The 22,489-nt window shown below is 53.8% G+C and overlaps 2 protein-coding genes across 8 annotated transcripts; both read right to left on the reverse strand.

The window, feature by feature from the left end:
* Window positions 1-265: 265 nt before the first annotated feature.
* On the reverse strand, window positions 266-4,818 carry CD79A (CD79a molecule). 3 transcript variants are annotated; one of them, XM_025366268.1, is made up of 5 exons: window positions 4,514-4,818; window positions 2,595-2,777; window positions 2,110-2,228; window positions 920-988; window positions 266-792 (listed from the first exon to the last, which is right to left on the reverse strand). In XM_025366268.1, exons 1-5 carry the CDS (start codon window positions 4,590-4,592, stop codon window positions 679-681), a joined length of 564 nt encoding a protein of 187 aa, XP_025222053.1. In that variant the 5' UTR covers window positions 4,593-4,818; the 3' UTR covers window positions 266-678. The 3 variants fall into 3 exon arrangements, with proteins under 3 accessions (XP_025222053.1, XP_025222051.1, XP_025222052.1); XM_025366266.1 differs by having other exon boundaries at window positions 2,481-2,777; XM_025366267.1 differs by having other exon boundaries at window positions 916-988; window positions 2,481-2,777.
* A 6,110-nt stretch (window positions 4,819-10,928) lies between these two features.
* On the reverse strand, window positions 10,929-22,323 carry RPS19 (ribosomal protein S19). 5 transcript variants are annotated; one of them, XM_025366271.1, is made up of 6 exons: window positions 21,943-22,323; window positions 21,388-21,458; window positions 21,022-21,122; window positions 12,945-13,128; window positions 12,407-12,461; window positions 10,929-10,994 (listed from the first exon to the last, which is right to left on the reverse strand). In XM_025366271.1, the coding sequence occupies exons 2-6, from the start codon at window positions 21,456-21,458 to the stop codon at window positions 10,968-10,970; spliced, it is 438 nt and encodes a 145-aa protein (XP_025222056.1). In that variant the 5' UTR covers window positions 21,943-22,323; the 3' UTR covers window positions 10,929-10,967. The 5 variants fall into 5 exon arrangements, with proteins under 5 accessions (XP_025222056.1, XP_025222055.1, XP_025222057.1 ...); XM_025366270.1 differs by having other exon boundaries at window positions 21,009-21,122; XM_025366272.1 differs by having other exon boundaries at window positions 21,787-21,977.
* Between the last annotated feature and the right edge of the window lie 166 nt (window positions 22,324-22,489).

Genomic DNA, 22,489 nt, shown 5'->3' on the forward strand with positions numbered 1-22,489 from the left:
TAGTCACGCCTATCTTGATCTTGTCCCCTTCTTGCTTAAGGACATGACCCTAGGGTGAGGCCTTGCAAAGAGGGCCAAACCAGCCCTTCAGCTGGGCTGGGGACCTTCCCAAGAGACATCCTGTTCTCCCAGGAAGGCAGCCCAGACTGGCTGCCTGGTTTCAGGTGTGGGGAGTGGGTAGGGGGTGGCTTGGGCTGGGACTTCTGGGTCTGAGGGGCAGGTGGGAGAGGCAGTTCCCATAAGATCCACGACTCCTTCCAAGGTCTGCAGTTGGGAAGAATTTATTATTACTAAGTGGCCCTGACAGATCATAGAGAAGGGGGTGACACTGACAGATCATGGAGGAGGGGGTGACAGGGGAGCTGCTACAATCAGCTCCCCTGGAGGCAGTGATTAAGGGCTCATTACCCACTGGGGTGAGGGGAGCCTGGGAAAGGCAGCAGGGGGGGATTAGGTTAGGAGATGGGGCAGTTTAGAGGGAAGAAGAGTGGGACACCCCCGGGGGAGTCCAAGGAGGCCTGGCCTGGAGAAGAGTGAGATTACCCCCCACTCCCCACCGAGGGAAGATGACTAAGGAAGCCCCCAGAAGGGCTGAAGGGAGAATGTCCCAGGGAAGTGAACTGAGACACTGGAGCTGGGTCCACAGCAGGCAGGGGCAGCCTGGCAGGAGTAGGGGTGTCATGGCTTCTCCAGCTGGACATCTCCTATGTTGAGGCTGCCCACATCCTGGTAGGTGCCCTGGAGGCCCCGGGAGATGTCCTCATACATGGAGCAGTCGTCCAGGTTCAGGCCCTGGGGTGGAAACAAGGCAGCGAACATCAGCACCCTGACACCTGGGGTCCCTGTCCCCAGCCACCCCCAGAGGGAACGCCCCCACCCCTAACACAACTGCCCCACCCCGTTGCCACCCTTCACTCACTTCATAAAGGTTTTCATCTTCATATTCATCCCCGGCATCCAACCCGAGCTTCTCATTCTGCCATCGTTTCTGTGGGGGTGTGTGGGGTGGGTGCTTCAGTGAGCGGGGGGAGGTGAATATCTTTCAGACCCTCCTAGATGCCAGGAAGTGCTTTTCCAGAAAGGGTAAGAGATGTCCCCAAGGCCACATACTGGTAGCAGTTCTCTGTGAGTCTACAACCAGTGTCCTTCCTTCCTTCCTTCCTTCCTTCCTTCCTTCCTTCCTTCCTTCCTTCCTTCCTTCCTCTTTCTTTCTTTCTCTCTTTCTTTTCTTTCCTCTTTCTCCCTTCCCTTCTCCTTCCCTTCCCTTTCCTTTCCCTTCCTTCCTTCTCTTCCTTCCATTCCTTCCCTTCCCTTCCTTCCTTCCTTCCTTCCTTCCTTCCTTCCTTCCTTCCTTCCTCCCTCTCTCTTTCTCTCTTTTTTTCTTCTCCCTCAGCTGCCCAGGCTGGAGTGCTGTGGCAACATCATATTTCACTGCAGCCTTGAACTTCTAGGTTCAAGCGATCCTCCCATCTCAGCCTCCTGAGTAGCTGGGACTAGAGGTTAGCCATGCCTGGCTAACTTTTTTTTAAGACTTTTTTTTTTTTTTTTTTTGATAGAGAGAGGGTCTTGCTGTGTTGCCCAGACTGATCTCAAACTTGTGGCCTCAAGTGATCCTCTTGCCTCGGCCTCCCAAATTAGCGTCTTCTTGACTCTCCACCCCCTTACTATTCTCCATGAATAATAACAGTAACAGTCACACTTTCTGTAGGGGCTAAGGAGAGGCTGGTATAGATCACAGATTCTGGGAGGACCCCCAGGCCCCACCTTCCCTGGTCTTGGCTATACCTGGAGGGTAACCACACTCTGGGGTGAGGGCAGGAGGAGAGTGAGGACACTCTTAGGGGGAAGAATGAGACTCTTTTGGCAGGGAGGTGGACGTGAGGACAGCCCAGAAGGGGAACTAAATTGAAGACACCCCCTGGGTCCAGCGCCAGTTCAGGTCCCTTCTTTATATTCTTTCATTTAACTTCTGCAGCCCCTATGTGGTGGGTGCTTTCATTCTCCCAAGTTTTGGATGGGAACCTCAGGCTCTAGAGGGCTACCTGGGCATCGGGGGGTCCCTCAGTCCAGGCCCTCGCCCGGTTGACTCGGGGGTCCGAGGAGGCTCACCCTGAACAGCAGCAGCGTCCCAGGCACCACTGCGCAGAACAGGAGGATGATCCCCTCGGCTGTGATGATTCGGTTCTTGGTGCCCTCCCCCATGTCCAGGAAGGGCCTGGGGGGCGGATCTGCAAGGGGGTGGTGTGGCTCAGAGCCCTGGCACCTCCTGTTCTCCCTAGCCTCCTGTTCTCCTGGACCCGCAACCCCCTGCAAGGCCCCAGACCCCTCAGAGCCCCGACTCTGCAGAGGAGAACTTCAGTCCCTCTGTCCAAGCTGGTTTGAAACCCACAATGAAAGTACTGGCTCTATCCCCACTTCAAAGAGAAACCGAGTGTCCCCAGTGGGAAAGTGGGAGTAGGGGCCAGGGCTGGGCCACTCACGGCGCACACGGAGGTAGGTGCCGCAGGACTGCTGGTGTGGCTCATTGCCCTCCTGGACCCGGCACAGGTATATGCCCCCGTGGCTCTTGTTCACGTTCTGGATGGTCAGTGTACCATTGTAGCCCTGGCCGTTGCCCACGAACTGAGGGGGCCACGTGTAGTTGCCATGGAGGACGCGCCACCAGGTGACATTGGCGTTGCTGCCATTGTGCAGGCATTGGAAGTGGGCCTCTTCCCCCAGGCTCACCATCAATGATGTTGGGCCCCCATCTACCCACAGGGCCTGGCACCCAGGGCCTGTGGAGAGGCAGGGTGGGTGGGTCAGGGACTAGGGATGGCGACACATGCCCCCAGCCCTGGCCCTTGCAGCTCCAGCACTCCTGGGAAGAGGGTGAGGACATGCCTGGGTGAGGAGGGGAGGAGGGTGAGGACTCTCCTGGGTGGGGAGGGGAGGAGGGTGAGGACTCTCCTGGGTGGGGGGGGGGGGGGGGGGAGGCCTCTCGGGGGGGGGGGGGGGGGGGGGGGGAGGCCCCTCGGGGGGGGGGGGGGAGAGGGACAGCCCCTGACAGGGGCTGATGCATCCTGGGGAGAGGGGGATGCGGGAAAGTGAAGAGGCCCCTGGGGAGGGAGAGAGGACAGAACTGGTTGGGGTGGGTGAGGACATCCTGGGGGAGGAGAATGAGACTCCCTGGGATGGTGAGACCCCTGGGAGGCCCTTCTCACCTCTGCAGCACCATCTCTTGCCCCCCTCCCACATACCCACTTTGTGCTCTGGGCCCTGTGAACTCTCTGGATTTTGGATGTTTGTTCAAGGCACTGGAGGACCGCTGTCCAGACAGCTCCTTCCAGAAGCAGTGCAGGCATCCCCTCCTCCCGCAGCCTTCCCGGTCTATTTTTGCACCCCAGCCTCAGCCAGGCCCTGCACCTGGCGCTTTTTCTTGTGTAATCATTCACAGAACCCTAGAAGTAGGTTATCTCCTTAGCCCCATTTTACAGGAGGGATGGCTGAGGCCCTGGGAGGGCTGGCGGTTTGCCAGCATCACCAGGCAGTCAGGAGTGGCACTGGGTTCAAACTCATGGCTCCCTGGCCTCTCCCTGCCTGGGCTGAGGAGCCAGTCTGTGGCCTGCCCTGGCCTGTGACCCTGTGCCTGGCCCTCATTCTCTGTAAGTTGTATGTGTCAACCTAGGGGTCAGGGGTGAGTTCAGTCCTCGGGCTGGATTGCTGGTGAGCGAAGGGGTTCAGAGCGGGGTGGAGACTGGGGGTGTCTCTGAGTGAGACCGGGCTGCTCAGGCTGGCTGCAGTGTCCAATCTGGGCTCCTCTGGGAAGTCCCAGCTCTCAGCCAGGCCTCCCACATGGCCGGCCTCCTCTTCTGGAGGTAGGCGGAGGAGGGAAGTGAGGAAGAGAGAAGGAGGAAGAGGTGGGGAGAGGGGCCGAGCACCCTTATCATCCTGGGCTTAAGACTCAGACGTGAACTCCAATCCTTGCTCCCAGCGTCCGCTTGGGTGGGGAACCTTTTTCTCTGAACTCCTGGGTTAGCGTGGCCACAGCCCCTGCCAGCTGTCCTTGAGCGGGTGAGGAGGAATCTATGAGACATCTGTTCCCCCAGTGCCCAGAAGGGACTCCCAACACAGAGAAGCACCTGAGGTTTAAGGCAGATAAAGCTTTTTCTCCCCTTGACAGACGCTGAATGCTGCTACCCTCAAGTCCCCTTCCTGCCCCCAGCCCTGGTGCTCAGTCAAGAGCAACTTTAGTTCCTTATTTTGGCCTGTGGGGAGCAGGAGGTGGGGGAGGTGACTCTTGCTCCTGCCTGCCTCCGTGAGGCTGTGGACGCCCCTTCTTCACTGGGCTCCCTCCAGCCCCACATTGGCCCAGCTTGGCACAGATACGATTTCTATAGGCATCTTCCCTGGCTCCCCTACCCTCTGCCTCCTCTTCCCCTTTCCCTGAGCCCCCTTCCCTCTGCCTGTGCCCTCTCTGCAGCCTCCACATCTTCCCCCACCTCCCACCAGTTCCTGCCCTTTGGCCACATACCCAGGTAGGCAGCAGACAGCAGGAAGAAGAGGAAGATGGTGGCAGGCAGAGCTTGGAGGACTCCTGGACCCCCAGGCATCTTCTCCCAGTGGGTTGGTTTGTTTGAGTTGCAGCAGTCCCCGGGTACCAGATCCCTACCCCAAACTCCACCCTACTTCCTGCCCAGCCCCCCGGAGATGGGCTCCAGTGGCCCTCGCTGCTGGGCCCTTTACTTGTTGGGCCTGGGGACAGCCCCTGCTGGGTAGGCTTCAGGCTGTGAGTGGAGAGGAACTGCTCCCTGCACCTGTGGTGGCCACAATTCCCCTGAGAGGTGGCTGCTTGGGTGGGGGAAGAGGCTGGTTCAAGGGCTGGCTCGTCACTGCTGAGCCTTTGGAAGGAAGCCTAGGGAACCTGAGTCCTGGGCATGTGCCGTGGGCAGGTGATGGTTCTGAGCTTGACCTCTGCCCCTGCCTGGACTTGGGGAAACCTTGTCCCTTCCCTGACCCCATTTCCTTGCTTCTTGATTAGAAACAAGGACTTAAAGGGGTTGTTGCATGCACAGAAATGGCCCATAGTAGGCGCTTAGTAAATGTTAGTCACTATAAATGCTCATGAAGAATAAATAAGGCAGGCTGACCTGTGGCTGAGTACCCGTGTGACTAGGCGGGCACTTTGATCCTTCGAACCTTGACATTTTTCATCTGTGAGATGAGGACCAGAATGTCTCCCTGTCTCATTATGTGATATGAGATGGTGTTTCTGGTATTCAAGGAGTTAGAGCCACGATCAGCTCTTTATTGGAATTCTTTGTTAAAAAAACAGGCCAGGTATGGTGGCTCACGCTCAGGCCAGGTATGGTGGTGGGAGGTGGGGAGAGATGTGGAGGCTGCAGAGAGGGCACAGGCAGAGGGAAGGGGGCTCAGGGAAAGGGGAAGAGGAGGCAGAGGGTAGGGGAGCCAGGGAAGATGCCTATAGAAATCGTATCTGTGCCAAGCTGGGCCAATGTGGGGCTGTAGGGAGCCCAGCGAAGGAGAAGGGGCGTCTACAGCCTCACGGAGGCAGGCAGGAGCAAGAGTCACTTTGGGAGGCTGAGGTGGGAGAATCACCTGAAGTCAAGAGTTTGAGACCAGCCTGGCCAACATGGTGAAACCCCATCTCTATTAAAAATACAAAAATTAGCTGGATGTAGTGGCACATGCCTGTTATCCCAGCTACTCAGGAGGTTGAGGCAGGAGAATCAGTTGAACCCAGGAGGTGGAGGTTGCAGTGAGCTGAGATCACACCATTGCACTCCAGCCTGGGTGACAAGAGTGAAACTCCATCTCAAATAATAATAATAACAACATATATTTTTCTTCTTTTTTTTTTTTTTAGAGAGATGGGATCTTGCTATATTGCCCAGGCTGGTCTTGAACTCCTGTCCTCAAGCAATCCTCCTGCCTCGGCTTCCCAAAGTGCTGGGATTACAGGCATGTGTCACTGCGCACAGCCAGAAGTTGTTTTATATTGACCTGCCATGACTGGGCAAGGTAGGCCATCTCCCATTTTACAGAGGGGGAAACTGAGGCCAGAGAGGGGAGGTTGTCACTTGCTGGTGTCATACAGTCTAAGGGTGGTGAACAGAGATTCAAAGTCGTCTTTGTGTTGCTCCCAGTTTCCTTTGAGCATGTCTGGTAGGAGGGAAATGAGGTCTGAGTGGGGAGGGCGGAGTTGCTGAGATATTTGTGAGCAGTTAGGGGACCCTCACACACACATACGAGGGATATATAAAATAAATTCATTGCAGGGAGATTTTTGGTAGCAAACATTGAGAAACAAATGAAAAGTCCATTCATGGGAGAATGGGTGCATACACTGTGGCAAAATGAGCCAACAGAATGCTACAGAATAGGGGAAGGCGTCATAAGGCTGTCTCAGAAACAGCACAAACATCAGAAAAAATATTGTAGCATGATATAGTTGACTTGTTTTCAAAAGGCATGCGCTGCTTAGGGACACACGTTTGTAGTAGAGGTGTAGACCCGTGCAGGGGAGTGGCAAACGCCCAGTTCCTGGGAGGGGTTACCTCTGGGGGACGCCAGGGTTGGGTCTGGGGAGGGACACACAGAGAGCTCATCTTGTCTTGGTTTTATTTCCTGTGTTACTTTTTTTTTTTTTTTTTTGAGATGGAGTCTCACTCTGTCACCCAGGGTAAAGTGCAGTGGTGTGATCTTGGTTCACCGCAACCTCCGCCTCCAGGGTTCAAGCGATTCTCCTGCCTCAGCCTGAGTAACTGGGATTACAGGTGGCCACTACCACGCCTGGCTAAATTTTGTAGAGACCGGGTTTCACCATGTTGGGCAGGCTGGTCTCGAACTCCTGACCTCAGGTAATCCATCCACCTCAGCCTCCCAAAGTGCTGGGATTACAGGCGGGAGCCACTGTGGCTGGCCACTTTTTTTTTTTTTTGAGACAGAGTCTCGCTCTGTTGCCCAGGCTGGAGTGCAGTGGCGCAATCTCGGCTCACTGCAAGCTCTGCCTCCCGGGTTCACACCATTCTCCTTCCTCAGCCTCTTGAGTAGCTGGGACTACAGGTGCCTGCCACCACGCCCGGCTAATTTTTTGTATTTTTAATAGAGACAGGGTTTCACCGTGTTAGCCAGGATGGTCTCTATCTCCTGACCTAGCGATCCACCCGCCTCGGCCTCCCAAAGTGCTGGGATTACAGGCGTGAGCCACCGCCCCCGGCCTTTTTTTTTTTTTTTTTAAGAGATAGGGCCTCTCTCTGTCGCCAAGGCTGGTGTCCAGTGGCACAATCATAACCTTAAACTCCTGGGCTCAAGTGATTCTCTTGCCTCAGCTTCCCAAGTAGCTGGGATTACAGGTGCACACCAACCACCATGCCCGGCTATTTTTTTGATTTTTTTTTTCTTTTGAGACAGAGTCTCACTGTGTAGCCCAGGCTGGAGTGCGATGGCACGATCTTGGCTCACTGCAACCTCCGCCTCCCGGGTTCAAGCGATTCTCCTGCCTCAGCCTCCTGAGTAGCTGGGACTACAGGCACATGCCACCACGCTCGGCTGATTTTTGTATTTTTAGTAGAGACGGGGTTTCACTTTGTTAGCCAGGATGGTCTCGATCTCTGATCTCATGATCCGCTCACCTTGGCCTCCCAAAGTGCTGGGATTACAGGCATGATCCACTGCGCCCGGACTATTTTTTAAATTTTTTGTAAAGATGGGGTCTGTGTTGCCCAGGTTGGCCTGGAACTCCTAACCTCAAGTGATTCTCCTGGCTTGGCCTCCCAAAGTGCTGGGATTATGGGCACTGCACCCTGCCCTGCCGGTGTTACTTAAACTGGGTGTTGCTTCATAGGTTTTTGTTATATCATGAATACTGAATGCTGAATACTTGCATGCCTGAAGTATTTCAGACTTTTTTTTTTTTTGAGACGGAGTCTTGCTGTGTTGCCCAGGCTGAAGTGCAGTGGCAGTGCAATCTTGGCGCACTGCAACTTCCGCCTCCTGGGTTCAAGCTGTTCTCCTGCCTCAGCCTCCCAAGTAGCTGGGATTACAGGTATGCACCACCATGCCCAGCCAATTTTTTTTTTTTTTTTGTATAGACACAGGATTTCACCATGTTGGCCAGGCTGGTCTCAAACTCTTTTTTTTTTTTTTTTTTTGAGATGGTGTTTCACTCTTGTTGTCCAGACTGGAGTGTGATGGTGCACTCTCTCTGTGACCTCCGCCTCCTGCATTCAAGCGATTCTCCTGCCTCACCCTCCGAAGTAGCTGGGATTACAGGCACCTGCCACTACACCCGGCTAATTTTTGTATTTTTTAGTAGAGACGGGTTTCACCATGTTGGCCAGGCTGGTCTCGAACTTCTGACCTCAGGTGATCCACCTGCCTCGGCCTCTCCAAGTGTTGGGATTGCAGGTGTGAGCCACCGCTCCAGGCCAAGGTCTCGAACTCTTGACCTCAAATGATCTGCCCACCTCGGCCTCCTAGAGTGCAGAATTTTAAAAAAGTGCAATTGCCACCCACGCAGAAGAGCCTGGGCCTCAAGATTGCAGGATTCTTTTACATCTCAGCTCTGCCAACTGACTGATCATCTGAAACTCAGTTTCTTCTCCTGTAACGTGGGTACAAACCCCCTACTTGGTAAGACTGTAAGAATATTCTGCAGTGCATTTGGCACAGTATCTAGGACAGTTCTGTAGCCCTGGGGACCAGGACCCCAGGTGTTCTGCTGGGGTCAGTAGACCCTCTGCACTTCAATTCCCCGTTACCACCCCCTCCCAGGAATAAGCCTGGCTCCAGACCTGGAAGCCCTAGGAATTCACCTTCAAGAGCCTTAGGTGGCTGAGCCTCTTTCTAGGCCCTCGACTGCCCCCCAGTGGCTGGAGCGGTGCGGCTGCGGGATTGCAGGCCTGCTCTGGACACCTCCACCCTGCTACCTACCTGGGATGTGCAATGCCCGCTGCTGCGCAAATCGGACGCTTGGCATTGAGTTCTCATGTCAATTCTGGGAAATGTTTCCATCCTTAATGGTCAAAAGAGGAAAACTAGAGCCCAGAAAGAGGAGTGACTGGCCTGCAGCTACAGTGCAACCCTTTGGGCCTCTTTTCTGAGGCACAGAGCCCTGGAGTGGCTAGGTCCAGGCTGCAGCTGCGTTGCTTGGGTTCAAACGATGGCTGTAGCTGTGGGCCATCTGGCAAGCTACCCAGCCTATGGCTTACTTTACCTACCTCTAAAGCGCTTTTAGGCACTTACTTCACAGAGTTGCTGAGTATAAACAACGATGCTTTTAACATTTTTTTTTGAAATGGAGTTTTGCTCTGTTGCCCAGGCTGGAGTGCAGTGGTGTGATCTCTGCTCACTGCAACTTCCACCTCCCAGATTCAATTGATTCTCCTGCCCTCAGCCTCTTGAGTAGCTGGGACTACAGGCGTGCACCACCATACCCAGCTAATTTATTTTTTGTATTTTTTTTTTGAGACAAGTTTCACTCTTGTTGCCCAGGCTGGAGTGCAATTGCACGATCTCAGCCCAACGCAACCTCCGCCTCCTGGGTTCAAGCGATTCTCCTGCCTCAGCCTCCTGAGTAACTGGGATTACAGGCGCACACCACCATGCCCAACTAATTTTGTATTTTTAGTAGAGACGGGGTTTCTCCATGTTGTTCAGGCTGTTCTCAAGCTCCCAACCTCAGGCGATCGGCCCGTCACAGCATCCCAAAGTGCTGGGATTACAGGTGTGAGCCACCGCCTGGCCAATACTTCTTAAACTCTTATGCCTTACATTTGGGGACTGCCAACTGACTGTCCAGCAGCAGAGCTACTCAGAGCCAAGGCTCTCCATGGCATCTTGTCCAGTCTCTCAGGAGTTAGCAGGGTTACACACGAGAGGAAGGCTTAGGGGGGAGTAAGGTGCACAGGGTTACATGGGATTAGGGGCAGAGTTGTGATTTAAACTCAAGTAGTTTGAACTTTAAAACCCAGGCTCGGCCCTTTTCAGGAAATGGGTCAGATCCCAGGAATAATTTGGACAGGGGAATCCTGGGAGGTATTGGCCAAACCAGTTTAGTCTTCCCAGCTGGGAGGGACATCTGGTCACAGCGGGCCCTAAGAGGTTCTTTCCTGGCTTGTCCCCCCAGGGGTTGGACAGCTAGCTGCCCACTGGGCACCATTTGGATCTGCCAGCCTGACCAGGTGCCCGATCACGGGCGGAGACCACATCCTACTTGCGTGCAGGACTGCCAAGGTTGGGCAGCCCCCGTGTGGCCGCCCTAGGAACTCAACTGATGCACAGGGATCCGCTTCCACCAGCTTCCTACCACTGCCACTCTCAGTGGGCCGGAAGACTGCCCAGATGCAGAGTGAAGGCTCAAGGAACATCCAGCCAGTGCAGGCAGCGCAGGTCAGTTTGCAGTGGAGGCTCCCTGGTGGTCTGTCCTTTTCCACCTTCCAGGGAAGAACATGAACCCTGGGCCCTCTTGCTTTACTCCAGCGGAAGCCACCTCTGCAGCCCAGGCCCAGCTGAGGTCACAGCTTACACAGCCATCCTTTCGTTTCTCACTTTCTGAGAACTGCAAAGACAGGATGTGGGGGAGTGAGCCGCAAGGGCCCCTGGGTCCTTCCTCCAAACCCAGATGGGAACTGTTTTACCTGGGAAGGCCCTACTGGCTGGCGGGTACACAGCCACCCAATCACCCTGCACCCTCTCACCCAAGGGAAGGGAGGAGGCGCCTCTTCCTCATGCCCCTGAAGAAAATCAAAAGACCCAAACCAGACCAGGCGCAGTGGCTCACACCTGTAATCCCAGCACTTTGGGAGGCTGAGGCAGGAGTATCACTTGAACCCAGAAACCGGATATTGCAGTGAGCTGAGATGGCGTCACTGCACTCCAGCCTGGGCAACAGAGCAAGAGACTCAAAAAAGAGACCCAGACCAGGATTACGAATGAGGCAATTTATTAACCCAGCATGGTTTGTTCTAATGCTTCTTGTTGGCAGCTGCCACCTGTGGGAAAAGATGGAAGAATAAAAGTTAGTCAAGGGGGTCTCTGCTGGGGCACTCTGTAACAGCTACCTACTAGCCACCAGAAGTGGGCACCCTGATTTGTGGTTTCAAATGCATCTATGTCATCTAATTCTCACTGTGGTATTTCCCCATTTCACAGACGCGGAAACTGGGCCTCAAGGGAGTGGCTGGGCACAGTGGCTCACACCTTTAATCCCAGCACTCTGGAAAGCTGAGGCAGGTGGATCACCTGAGGTCTAGGGTTCAAGACCAGCCTGACCAATATGGTGAAACCCTCTCTGCTAAAAATATAAAAACTAGCTGGGTGTGGTGGCGTGTGCCTGGGAAGCTGAGACAGGAGAACTGCTTTAACCCGGGTGGCAGAGGTTGCAGTGAGCTGAGATCGCGCCACCGCACTCCAGCCTGGGTGACAGAGCAAGATTCTGTCTCAAAAGAGAAGGGAGTGGCGGAGTGGAGTCCACTGGGAGAGCTTTCTCCTTCCAGGCCACCCCCAACTCCTAGAGAGCTGACACCTTCCATTCTTTTGTGACACCTGACTGACTAAAATACTCCAAGGCTCATAGCACGCCTGAGTCAGTGATACAGAATTGAGCTCATGCCAGGCTCTGGGTACTCCTGCTGTACTACAGCTTGCTGACTCCTCACTACCATGCTTGAGGCGGCCAAGGGTAGATTTTGGCCGCAAGGAGGCCAAGACAGGAGACTGTGGCACCGGGGTGTGGCCGCTCTGCCCCAGGGTGTCAGCCAGCCAGGATCTGAATGGAGACCTGGGTTCTGAACCTGCCCCACCATCTCCACCTCTCCCAAGCAGCCCATGTGATGCTCAGTATGCATGAGGACTAAGGGGAAACATTGCAGGCTGACCCGGGGAGGGGGAGTCATCTGCGGGTACAGCTACGCCCAGTGGCACCTAGGCTGGAGTTCCCTCCAAGTTTCTTTTTCTTTTTGAGACTGAGTTTTGCTCTTGTTGCCCAGGCTGGGGAGCAATGGCGTGATCTTGGCTCACCGCAACCTCCGTCTCCCAGGTTCAAGCGATTCTTGTGCCTCAGCCTCCCAAGTAGCTGGGATTACAGGCATGTGCCACCATGTCCGGCTAATTTTGTATTTTTACTAGAGATGGGGTTTCTCCATGTTGGTCAGAATGGTCTTGAACTCCTGACCTCAGATAATTCACCTGCCTTGGCCTCCCAAAGTGCTGGGATTACAGGGGTGAGACACCGCAGCCAGCCTGCCTCCAAGTTTCTAAGCAGCACCAGCAGGAAAGTCAGAACTCTCCTTTCTCCTGTCTTTGGGCAGTGCCCTCCGGAGGAGTCTATCTGACAAAGCATGGGCTTTGGAAATGCTTGGGCAGCGACCAAGGGACCCAACCCCGCCCCAAACGTAAGCCTCACCTGTCCGGCGATTCTGTCCAGATCTCTCTGTCCCTGAGGTGTCAGTTTGCGGCCCCTGTGGGGAAGGAAGGGTCATGCAGGCCCCCGTGAGCACAGGTCCTGTTTTCAGCCCTCTCCCTCCTGGCTGTGAGCCAGGCTTCTCAAGAAGCCACCTGCCGCCAGCCAAGTCCCAGTGAGGGCCCTAGTCAGGTGCATTCTAACGAGCTGGGGGCAGTAGTGGGAGCCCCCCTGGGAGCTGACGGGGTGTCGTTTGTGCAAGCATTAGATCAAAAGCCCCGAAAAATCAATTGGGAAAAGTTAACGAGCAGGCTAATGAAAGCAGACAGTCGCTAAATTACCTTCCTGGAGCCTGGGCTAGTCAGCCAGAGAGGTCGGGGTGAGGCCCCTCGCTGTTCACTTTTCTGCAGAATCCCCTGCTGCCAGCCTCTGATAGGAGAGGCCTGAGGGGCTGGGCAGACTATGCAGGACCATTCGTTGGGGAAGTGATGACCGGGCCCCAAGGCTGCTCCATCAATGTAGCCCTCCCCACCCTGCTTACCCATCTTGGTCCTTTTCCACCATTTTCAGCCCCTCCAGGGCTTGGAGGACCCGACGAGCCACACTCTTGGAGCCTCGGCTGAAGTGGCTGGGCATGACGCCGTTTCTCTGACGTCCCCCATAGATCTTGGTCATGGAGCCAACCCCAGCGCCACCCCGGAGGTACAGGTGCCGCGCTGTGGAAGCTGGGGGTAGTGTGAGAGACAGATCTGAGTTACGGGTCTTGATCAAGGTCTCAAGTAAACAATTCCTTGTGTATAAACAGCTAATTCTCACTGTTTTATAAGCGAAACTGAAAACACACACTAACACCCAGAAACTGACAGCTCCCTCTCCTCACCTACCCCCCAGCTAGTTCTTCCTTGACAAGCAGCCCTGCACCCTGGGCGGGCACTCCCACCATCTCCAAGACCAACTTCTTTAGTGGTTACTGTCCCAGCAGCACTGCTATTGAATTGAACCTGAGGTTATGTAGGGGTGGAGCCTAGCTGTGACCATCTCCACGGGCCCCAGAGAAGCAGGAGTGAAGGGATCTATGGCCACTCTGGGCCACCTCAGTCTGGAGAGCTCAGGATAACAAGGGCAGGGCAGACACTCCATGCAGCGGATACCCCCAGCTTGGAATGTGTACCAGCCCCTCTGCGGACACAGGGAAGGCTGGCTTGGGCAAGTTCCTGGTCCACCCCAGCCAGCCTCCTTGCCTGCAAAAAAAGCTCTGTAAAATCCAGTTGAGACACCAGCCTCCCCAGAAACACTTGCACGCTTCTATTAACTGGAGCACACATCTGCCAGACCCCGTGCCAAGTGCTTTTCAATCTCTCCACCCCGCTTCACCTGAGGGCCAGGAGGTTACTGTGAGGACTCAACGGGTGTGTCAACTGCTACTCTCCTTTAAAGACGGAAACCAAGGCGCCAGAGGGTACTCACTGGCTCCATGTCACACAGCTCTGGAGGCACTGCCCTGTCCTGCCACTGTGATGGCACTGGGGCCCACATGCAGGAAGCATCCAGATTTCAGCCATCACATGGTCCTGCCTAGGTCTGGAGCTCAGAGCAGTCTGGTTTGTTCCTGGGACCCAGAGATCAGGCAAGTTGGTCTGAGTCTGCTCAAGTGACTTCTGTCCTCTAGTTCTAAAGATCAAGTGGGGGGAATTGGTGCTTCCGTAATTGGCAAGTGCCAGGCAGTATTGTGTGTGGGGTGGGCTGCTCCTGCCCAGAAATGGTTCTTGCACACCGCTTGTTACCAGCCCCCTCCTGCCCTGAGATCAAGTCTAGATATGGCCAGCCCTCCATATCCACAGACTCAACCAAGGGTGGATCAAAAATATTCAGGGGAAAAACACTACAATTAAAAACAGTGTAACAATTATTTACATGGCATTAGTGCTTTTTATTTCTTAAATTAAAAAAAAAAAAAAGGGCCTCATTCTGTCACCCAGGCTGGAGTGTTATGGTGTGATCATAGCTCACTGCAGCCTCGAACTCCTGGGCTTAAGCAATCCTCTTGCCTCAGCCTCCTAAGTAGCTGGGACTACAAGTGTGTGCCATGTCTGGCCTGTATTAATCTATAAGTAATCTACACATGATTTAAAATATATGGGATCAGGCCGGGCGCAGTGGCTCACGCCTGTAATCCCAGCACTTTGGGAGGCTGAGGTGGGAGAATCACCTGAGGTCAGGAATTCGAGACCAGCCTGGCCAACATGGTGAAACCCCATCTCTACTGAAATTACAAGAAAATTAGCCAGGTGTGGTGGCACACCCCCTGTAACCCCAGCTACTTGGGAGGCCGAGGCAGGAGAACCACTTGGACCTGAGAGGCAAAGGTTGCAGTTAGCCAAGATCATGCCACTGCACTCCAGCCTGGGCGACAGAGTGAGATTCTGTCTCAAAAGTAAAACATCTACATAGGATATATGCAAATATTATACATTTTTTTTCTTTTTTGAGACAGGGCATCATTCTGTCACCCAGGCTGGAGTGCAGTGATAATAGCTCACTGCAGTTTTGACCTCCTGAATAGTTGGGACTACAGGCGCCGCCACCATGCGCAGCTAATTTGTGAAGAGACCCGGTTCTGCCATGTTGCACTGGCTGAACTCCTGGAGTCAAGTGATCTGCCCATCTTGGCCTCCCAAAGTGCTGGGATTACAGGTGTGTGTCACTGTGCCGGCCCCGATATCATTTTTTTGAGATGGAGTCTCGCTCTCTTGCCCAGGCTGGAGTGCAGTGGTGCCATCTCAGCTCACTGCAAGCTCCACCTCCTGGGTTCACGCCATTCTCCTGCCTCAGCCTCCAGAGTAGCTGGCGCCTGCCACCACGCCTGGCTAATTTTTTTGTATTTTTAGTAGAGACGGGATTTCACCGTGTTAGCCAGGATGGTCTCTATCTCCTGAACTCGTGATCCGCCCACCTCAGCCTCCCAAAGTGCTGGTTATATAGGCGTGAGCCACCGCACCTGGCCTCCAGCCCGCCCCGATATTATACCATTTTATATTAAGAATGAGCATCTGTGGACTTGGGTATTGGGGTTCATCCTGGAACCAATCCCCAGCTGAGACAGTACAACCATGCTCTGCTGGGGGCCAAGAGCACAGCCCTGCTGCTGTCTCACTACCTCTGGCATCTGCTCACTTTAAAATCTCCACCTCACTCCAGGACCTACTCCCTACGCCACTGCCTGGTAATAAGTGCCCATAACCAGGACCAATAGACAGACTCACTTGGTATAAGCCACCCCCCACAATCTTTCTGCCACAGAGTGACATCAATGGAAACCTCCACCCTTTCAGACCAGCTCAAATGCCCAGCAGCTGCTGCCATCCCTCTGGGCCCTATAGTTGGTTGGCTGTGCCCTGGGGCTCTGGGCGAAGAGCTGCTCTCCCATTTGAACTACAGTACCCAGGACTGGGGAAAGCAGGATAGCTTTTCCTGTTATCTTGCCTTTTTTTTTCTTTTTTTTGGAGACGGAGTCTTGCTCTGCCCAGGCTGGAGTGTAGTGGCATGATCTAGGCTCACTGCAAGTTCTGCCTCCCGGGTTCACATCATTCTCTTGCCTCAGCCTCCTGAGTAGCTGGGACTACAGGCACCCACCACCACGCCTGGCTGATTTTTTTTTTTTTGTGTGTAGTTTTAGTAGAGATGGGGTTTCACCATGTTAGCCAGGATGGTCTCGATCTCCTGACCTCATGATCTTCCTGCCTTGGTCTCCCAAAGTGCTGGGATTACAGGCATGAACCACCACACCTAGCCCGTTATCTTGCTTTTTAAGAGTAAAGCACACACTCCTAAACACAGAGATGCCCAAAGAAGCTGTGCACCAGAAATGGGACACTCACCCTCAGTCTTGTTGGGTTGGGACCAGCATCCAGAGCTGTCAGACAGGGGCTTGAATCCTAACACTGTTCTTCCTCAGGAGGGACACAGGACCCACCCATCCTCCAGGTGGTTTGTGTTGTGGTACTAAAGGAGACACTTTACTTAAAGCTTGAGCATAGTGACTGGCAGAGAACAAGCTCTCATAAAGCCTATTAGCTTTTTTTTTTTTTGAGACAGAGTCTGGCTTTGTTGCCCAGGCTGGAGTGCAGTGGTGTGATCTCAGGCTTACTGCAACCTCTGCCTCCGGGGTTCAAGCAATTCTTCTGTCTCAGCCTCCCGAGTAGCTGGGGCTAGAGGCGCCTGCCACCACACCCGGCTAAATTTTGTATTTTTAGCAGAGATGGGCTTTCACCATGTTGTCCAGGAGGGTCTTGATCTCCTGACCTCAAGTGCTCCACCGGCCTCGGCCTCCCAAAGGCCTAATAGGTTCTTTAATGGAGGCTTAAATTTTTCTTAAGGCTGTATAAAAACCTTTTAGCACGGAGAACCTTGGTCAGATAGTACAAGCTCCTCCCTTGCTATCCCAGTTCATGCTAATTATTTTTTTCTGACCCACTAGAAGGGAGAGGATTATTAACTTCACAAATTGGAAAATGTAAGAGTTGAAATGCTGCGTTCTATTAAAACACTGACCTTTTTCCTCAACCCCTAGAGACCCAGGTTCCAGCATCACCTTTTGAAGTGGAGCTGCACAAATCCAGGCCACCCTAGCTGGTACTCATGAGGGCCAATTGCGAGCAAGGTGCTGTCACAAATGGGTTCTCCTCCAGTTCCTTCACACTAGAGGCCTTCTGCTCCTCTGCAGTGTGCATTCTTGGGATGGCAACCCACGCCTCTCAGGAACCCCTGTCCAGGAATCACCCCGTACCTGGAACTGTAACGGAGGCTGCCCCTCTCCACTCTACTACTGTGAGTTCACGGTCAAGGGAGAGCAGTTGTGTTCCTGCTAGACCAAGAGGGAGGGTCCCTCTGGACTTGAGCATGGGGCAACCACCAAGCACAGCGTCTCAGGAGTCATCACAGCTCAGCAAAGTCCAGACCGTGGTCCCATCCTGACCTACTGAGTCAAATGCAGGGAAGAACTCCTCCCCCAGCACAGTCTAGCTGACCCTTCTCTGCCGAACTTGTAAGAAACCACTTTCCTGACCTTGATTCACCTCTTAACTCACTTCTGCGATGCCTCCCAGATCTCATTATTTCTACTATCACAGCACAAGTGGGTGCCCAGCTCCACGAAGGAGCCAGAGATGGACCAGCCTCCAACCTATAAGAAATATTTTCAGGGCCGGGCACGGTGGCTCAAGCCTGTAATCCCAGCACTTTGGGAGGCCGAGACGGGTGGATCACGAGGTCAGGAGATCGAGACCATCCTGGCTAACACGGTGAAACCCCATCTCTACTAAAAAAATACAAAAAACTAGCCGGGCGAGGTGGCGGGCGCCTGTAGTCCCAGCCACTCGGGAGGCTGAGGCAGGAGAATGGCGTGAACCTGGGAGGCGGAGCTTGCAGTGAGCTGAGATCTGGCCACTGCACTCCAGCCTGGGCGACAGAGCGAGACTCTGTCTCAAAAAAATTAAATAAATAAAATAAATAATAATAATAANGCGTGAACCTGGGAGGCGGAGCTTGCAGTGAGCTGAGATCTGGCCACTGCACTCCAGCCTGGGCGACAGAGCGAGACTCTGTCTCAAAAAAAAAAAAAAAAAAAAGAAATATTTTCAGGCATCCCAATTCAGTGGCTGCTCTCAGACGCACACCAGGACACCAAACGTCCCCATCTTCAGCAGGTCCTTCAGAGAATTAAGACAGCAAGAGGCTTGTCCAGCCAGATGTGGGAGCTCATGCCTGTAATCCCAGCACTTTGGGACGCTGAGGCAGGCGGATCACAAGGTCAAGAGATCGAGAGCATCCTGGCCAACATGGTGAAACCCCGCCTCTACTAAAAATACAAAAATTAGTTGGGTGTGGTGGTGGGTGCCTGTAGTCCCAGCTACTTAGGAGGCTGAGGCAGGAGAATTGCTTGAACCTGGGAGGAAGAGGTTGCAGTGAGCCGAGACAGCGCCACTGTACTCTAGTCTGGTGACAGAGCAAGACTCTCTCTCAAAAAAGGCTGTCCCAGGGCTACACTGCACCACCCCCTTCATAAAGACCCATGGCAGCCATCCCTTCAACGTCCAGTGAGAGCAAGTCTTTGCGGTTCTTCCTCTACCTTGCCCTGCCCCTACAGCTCTGCTCCATTTCCAGACCACCCTCAGGAGGGCCCCATCTTCTGCCATGGGCCTCTTTACCCCTAAACCCCAGGATTAAGACCTGTCTACCTCACACTCATTCCTACAGGTCTACATAATTTGGCCCTGCTCAGCAGGGCCACAGCTTTAGCACACTTTAGCCTCAAATCTGAGGGAGCCAGACTCTGTGAGTAGAAAAAAAGGGAATATAGCAGGGAACCTAGTTTTGGACAGAGCCGCCCTGCCAAGCCCTCCCAAGGTGACTTGCAGCAAGTCACTTTGCCTGTCTGCACCTCACCTTCCTCTTTGGTAAAACAGATCACTCCCATGACTAGTATAAGCTGACTGCCAAACTGGGTGGAACATGTTAAACTCTAGAATAGAGGCTGGTAAACTTTGCCTGTAATCTCAGTGCTTTGGGAGGCTGAGGCGGGAGGACTACTTGAGCTTGGGAGTTCAACATACTGAGACTGGATCTCTACAAATAAAAAATATTAGCTAGGCATGGTGACTGGTAGGCACCTATAGTCCCAGCTACTTAGGAGGGTGGGGCAGGAGGATCACTTGAGCCCAGGAGGCTGCAGTGAGCTATAATTGTGCCACTGCACTCCAACCTGGGCGACAGGGCTAGACCCTGTCCCTGAAAATAAATAATAAAGGGTCAGGTAGGAAATATTTCAGGCTTTGTAGGCTACAGCTTCTGCCACAACTACAATTCTACCCTTGTGTATGTAAATACATGGGGGTGGCTATATCCCAACAAAAATATACATGATAAGCCTCTGGTCTACCACACAACCATCCTATGCTGCAAGGACAGCTTGGGCAAGTGAGGTGAAAAAGGGGCTTTTGGGGTACCCCAAGTAACAGAGACCAGTAGGCAGGCAGAAGATGCACATCCTGCCTGAAGTTTCCAGGCAGGGCCACTGTGGGTTGCAACCGACCACAGCAACTCTACCATGACCAGCAGATGCAACTATGTTTATCATCCAAGGTCTTAATCCCTCCCCAGGTTAAAAAAAAAAAAGTACGAAAGACATATACAGTCCTACTTTGGAGGTATTTGGTATGTGCAAAATGTGTCTTCATCCCAGCAAATGAGAAATGCTATGAGATTATTTTTCCTAATCCTAGATCCAAAGCTGCTTTGACCTACTGACCCTTGAGGCACTGCCAAAGCAAGATGGGGGGACAGGTGGAAGGGATATGTCTCTTCCAGGCCTTGTCACTGCTGTGCGCCCAGGAAAATCAGCTTCTCTTCATCAGCCCCATCTTCTGTCTAAAAAGAACGGTGGGTAGGTGATATGCCAGCAACCCTACCCACCCCAGCAAGTTCATCTTTCAGTCCTCAGAGACCGTGGCTTGAGTTATGCTGGTCCTCTGTGCCCACTCCATGGCCTGAAAGACTGGGCTGCATGGCCATTTGAGGCACAAGTGTACCACCAATCTACAAAATGCTTCATATTCTGAAGGGCCAAGCAACCTGTACCAAGGCCAACTCTTCAGGGTCATTGAGGACTTCCAAACCCTGCTTCTCACCTACTCCTGCTTCCAAACCCTGCTTCCACCTATCTGGAGACAAGCCGTGGTCAGGATGGAGCCCCCACTTCACAGAGAGAGGTTTAAGATTGGAGAGGTGGAGGCCCCTCAGTGGAGGTCGGCGCTGAAGCTGTCACCTTGACATAACACAGCACTACCACCGCCCACCCTGTTGGGTCTTCCTGACAGTTAAGATTTAGTGAGTACTGAAATGTCAAGACACATGAGAACTAACACTAGTCAAGGACTAGTGTTGTTATTGGAAGATCGAAAAGAGATGGGGCTGGCACGAGGTCGCAGAGTGTCCATAAGGTCAGAAGTCAAGATTTAAAGTGAAGACTGACCTGACCAGATCTCCAACCATTTAGTTAGCAACAACCTGTTCGAGACATGGAGAAGGCCAACTTGATGATCTGAGCAATAGTAAAGATAACTGACTTTTTCCTGAAAAACTGCTATGCAACAGACACGTTCTAAACACTCTGCTTTAAATTCATTCAATCCTCGCAATACTCTCATACTGGTACAATAATTAGTCCCATTTTGGGGATGCGAAAGTGGAGGCACAGGCAGGTTAACCAACTTGCCAGAGGTCACACAGCCAGATGTAAAAACGGACCCACACCCAGGGAGTTTGACTCCATGTATATAGGAAGGATGAAACCATCTGTAAGCAAAATATGAACACTCATATGTCTCTGGATTTCCCTGAAGCTCAAAGCCACAGGTCCTCCTCTAACAAAGCTCTTAGAATGTAATAAAAACTTGGAGTCATCAAGTTATTGAACGTCATATCACACAAACCAAGTGACGACCCAACCAAGGGTTTCTCTCCCTCCTGGGGCAGGAAAGAACAGAAGAGACAGGGAAGTATGGTTTGTGCCAAGGGTCACCCAGCTCCCCACTCTCCAGCCAAAGACCCAAGTTCCTCACCAGCTCGTGTGTAGAACCAGTTCTCATCGTAGGGAGCAAGCTCTTTGTGCTTGGCTAGCTTGACGGTGTCGACCCATTCGGGGACTTTCAGCTTCCCGGACCTAAGACCAAAACAGCGAGAAAAGCACGATTCAGTCATCTCCACAAACTACCCCATATCTCAAACGCCCTCCCCTCAACACAACTATGGTGTGTCCAGAGTACAAAGAGAGGCTGGAACAGGAACACAAGCCAGGCCTGATACTGAAATGAGCCACGGAGGCCCCAAACAAGCCTCCCCTGCCAGGACCGGCAAACACTGGGGCCCGACGGGCAGGGCCAAGGCGATAGCCTCCACTCGCTTTGAACCTCAATCCCCAAACTCACTTTTTGAGGAAGGCTGCCAGAGCTCTGACGAACTCCTGCTGGTTCACGTCTTTTACAGTAACTCCAGGCATCTACGGGAGAAGGTCAAGCATGTGAACACAAGCCTGGCGGAGACGACTGCCAAGGACCCGGACCCCACCCCACTCCTTTCGCTCCAAGGCATCTTAAACCGGGGTACCCCCGTTACTTCCCACAGCCCCCTCAATGCCGGGCCCCGGCTCCTGCGGGTCCGAAGGAGCTCACTGACGCCCACGGCCGCTCTGGATCGCACAAACAGAGCCCAGCCCCCACGTGTGAGGATCCTGCGCGAACCCACTCTCCAGCCTTTGGACTCCGCACGCCTCACGCACCCCGCCGCTGCCTCCCAGGGCCCACGCTCGGTTCCCGGACGGCGCTGACCGGGCATGTCCGGGCCTGCAGCTCGCACGTGGCCGCGGCTCCAGGGGGCGGGACGGGCCCGCGCCGGGCGCCTCCGGGCCCTCAGGCACGCGCTCTGAGACTGCGGCGTCCGGCCCTGACGCCTCGCACCCGGTCCAACTCGGAGCACCCGCTTACCGTGCGGCCTCCGCGCTGCCAGCCAGGGGAAAGGGACCGACGGGGTTTCCCGGGCGCACAAGTCGGGCGTCGGATCTCGCGAGAGTTCCGAAAGCTCGCGATAGCGGGGGTGGTGGGAGTAGAAGCTGAGGCTCCGCCTCTCTCAGGGCGAATGTGGATTCGTCCCCGCCTAGAGGAAAGGGTGTGTAGTGAGAGGTGGAGCGGTAAAGGGGAGGGCCAAGGGGTCGGGCGTGGAGGCCTGGGTTTCCTCCCGCCTTTCCTTCTCCAGGAGTGTAATAGAGGATAGAGAGCTCCTGTTCGGAGCTGGGGGAACTTGGCTTCGTTTGTGTCGTTCGTGGCTGGAAGGAACAATGGTGGAGAAGCCTATGAAGGCGAAAATACGGCGCAGGTTGGGTGGGCCACAGCCGGCGCCCCCAGAGGAACAACCCCTTTTCCGGGTGGAAGTGGCTGTTCCCCGGCCGGAAGTGGGAGTAGTAAGGGCGGAACTGTGACAAGGAACCTAGGGAAAGGGCGAGGAAGAAATGTGGCTGTCATCTTCCGTCCTTCA

This window comes from Theropithecus gelada, chromosome 19, assembly GCF_003255815.1.
Source record: "Theropithecus gelada isolate Dixy chromosome 19, Tgel_1.0, whole genome shotgun sequence".
Classification (NCBI taxonomy): domain Eukaryota; kingdom Metazoa; phylum Chordata; class Mammalia; order Primates; family Cercopithecidae; genus Theropithecus; species Theropithecus gelada.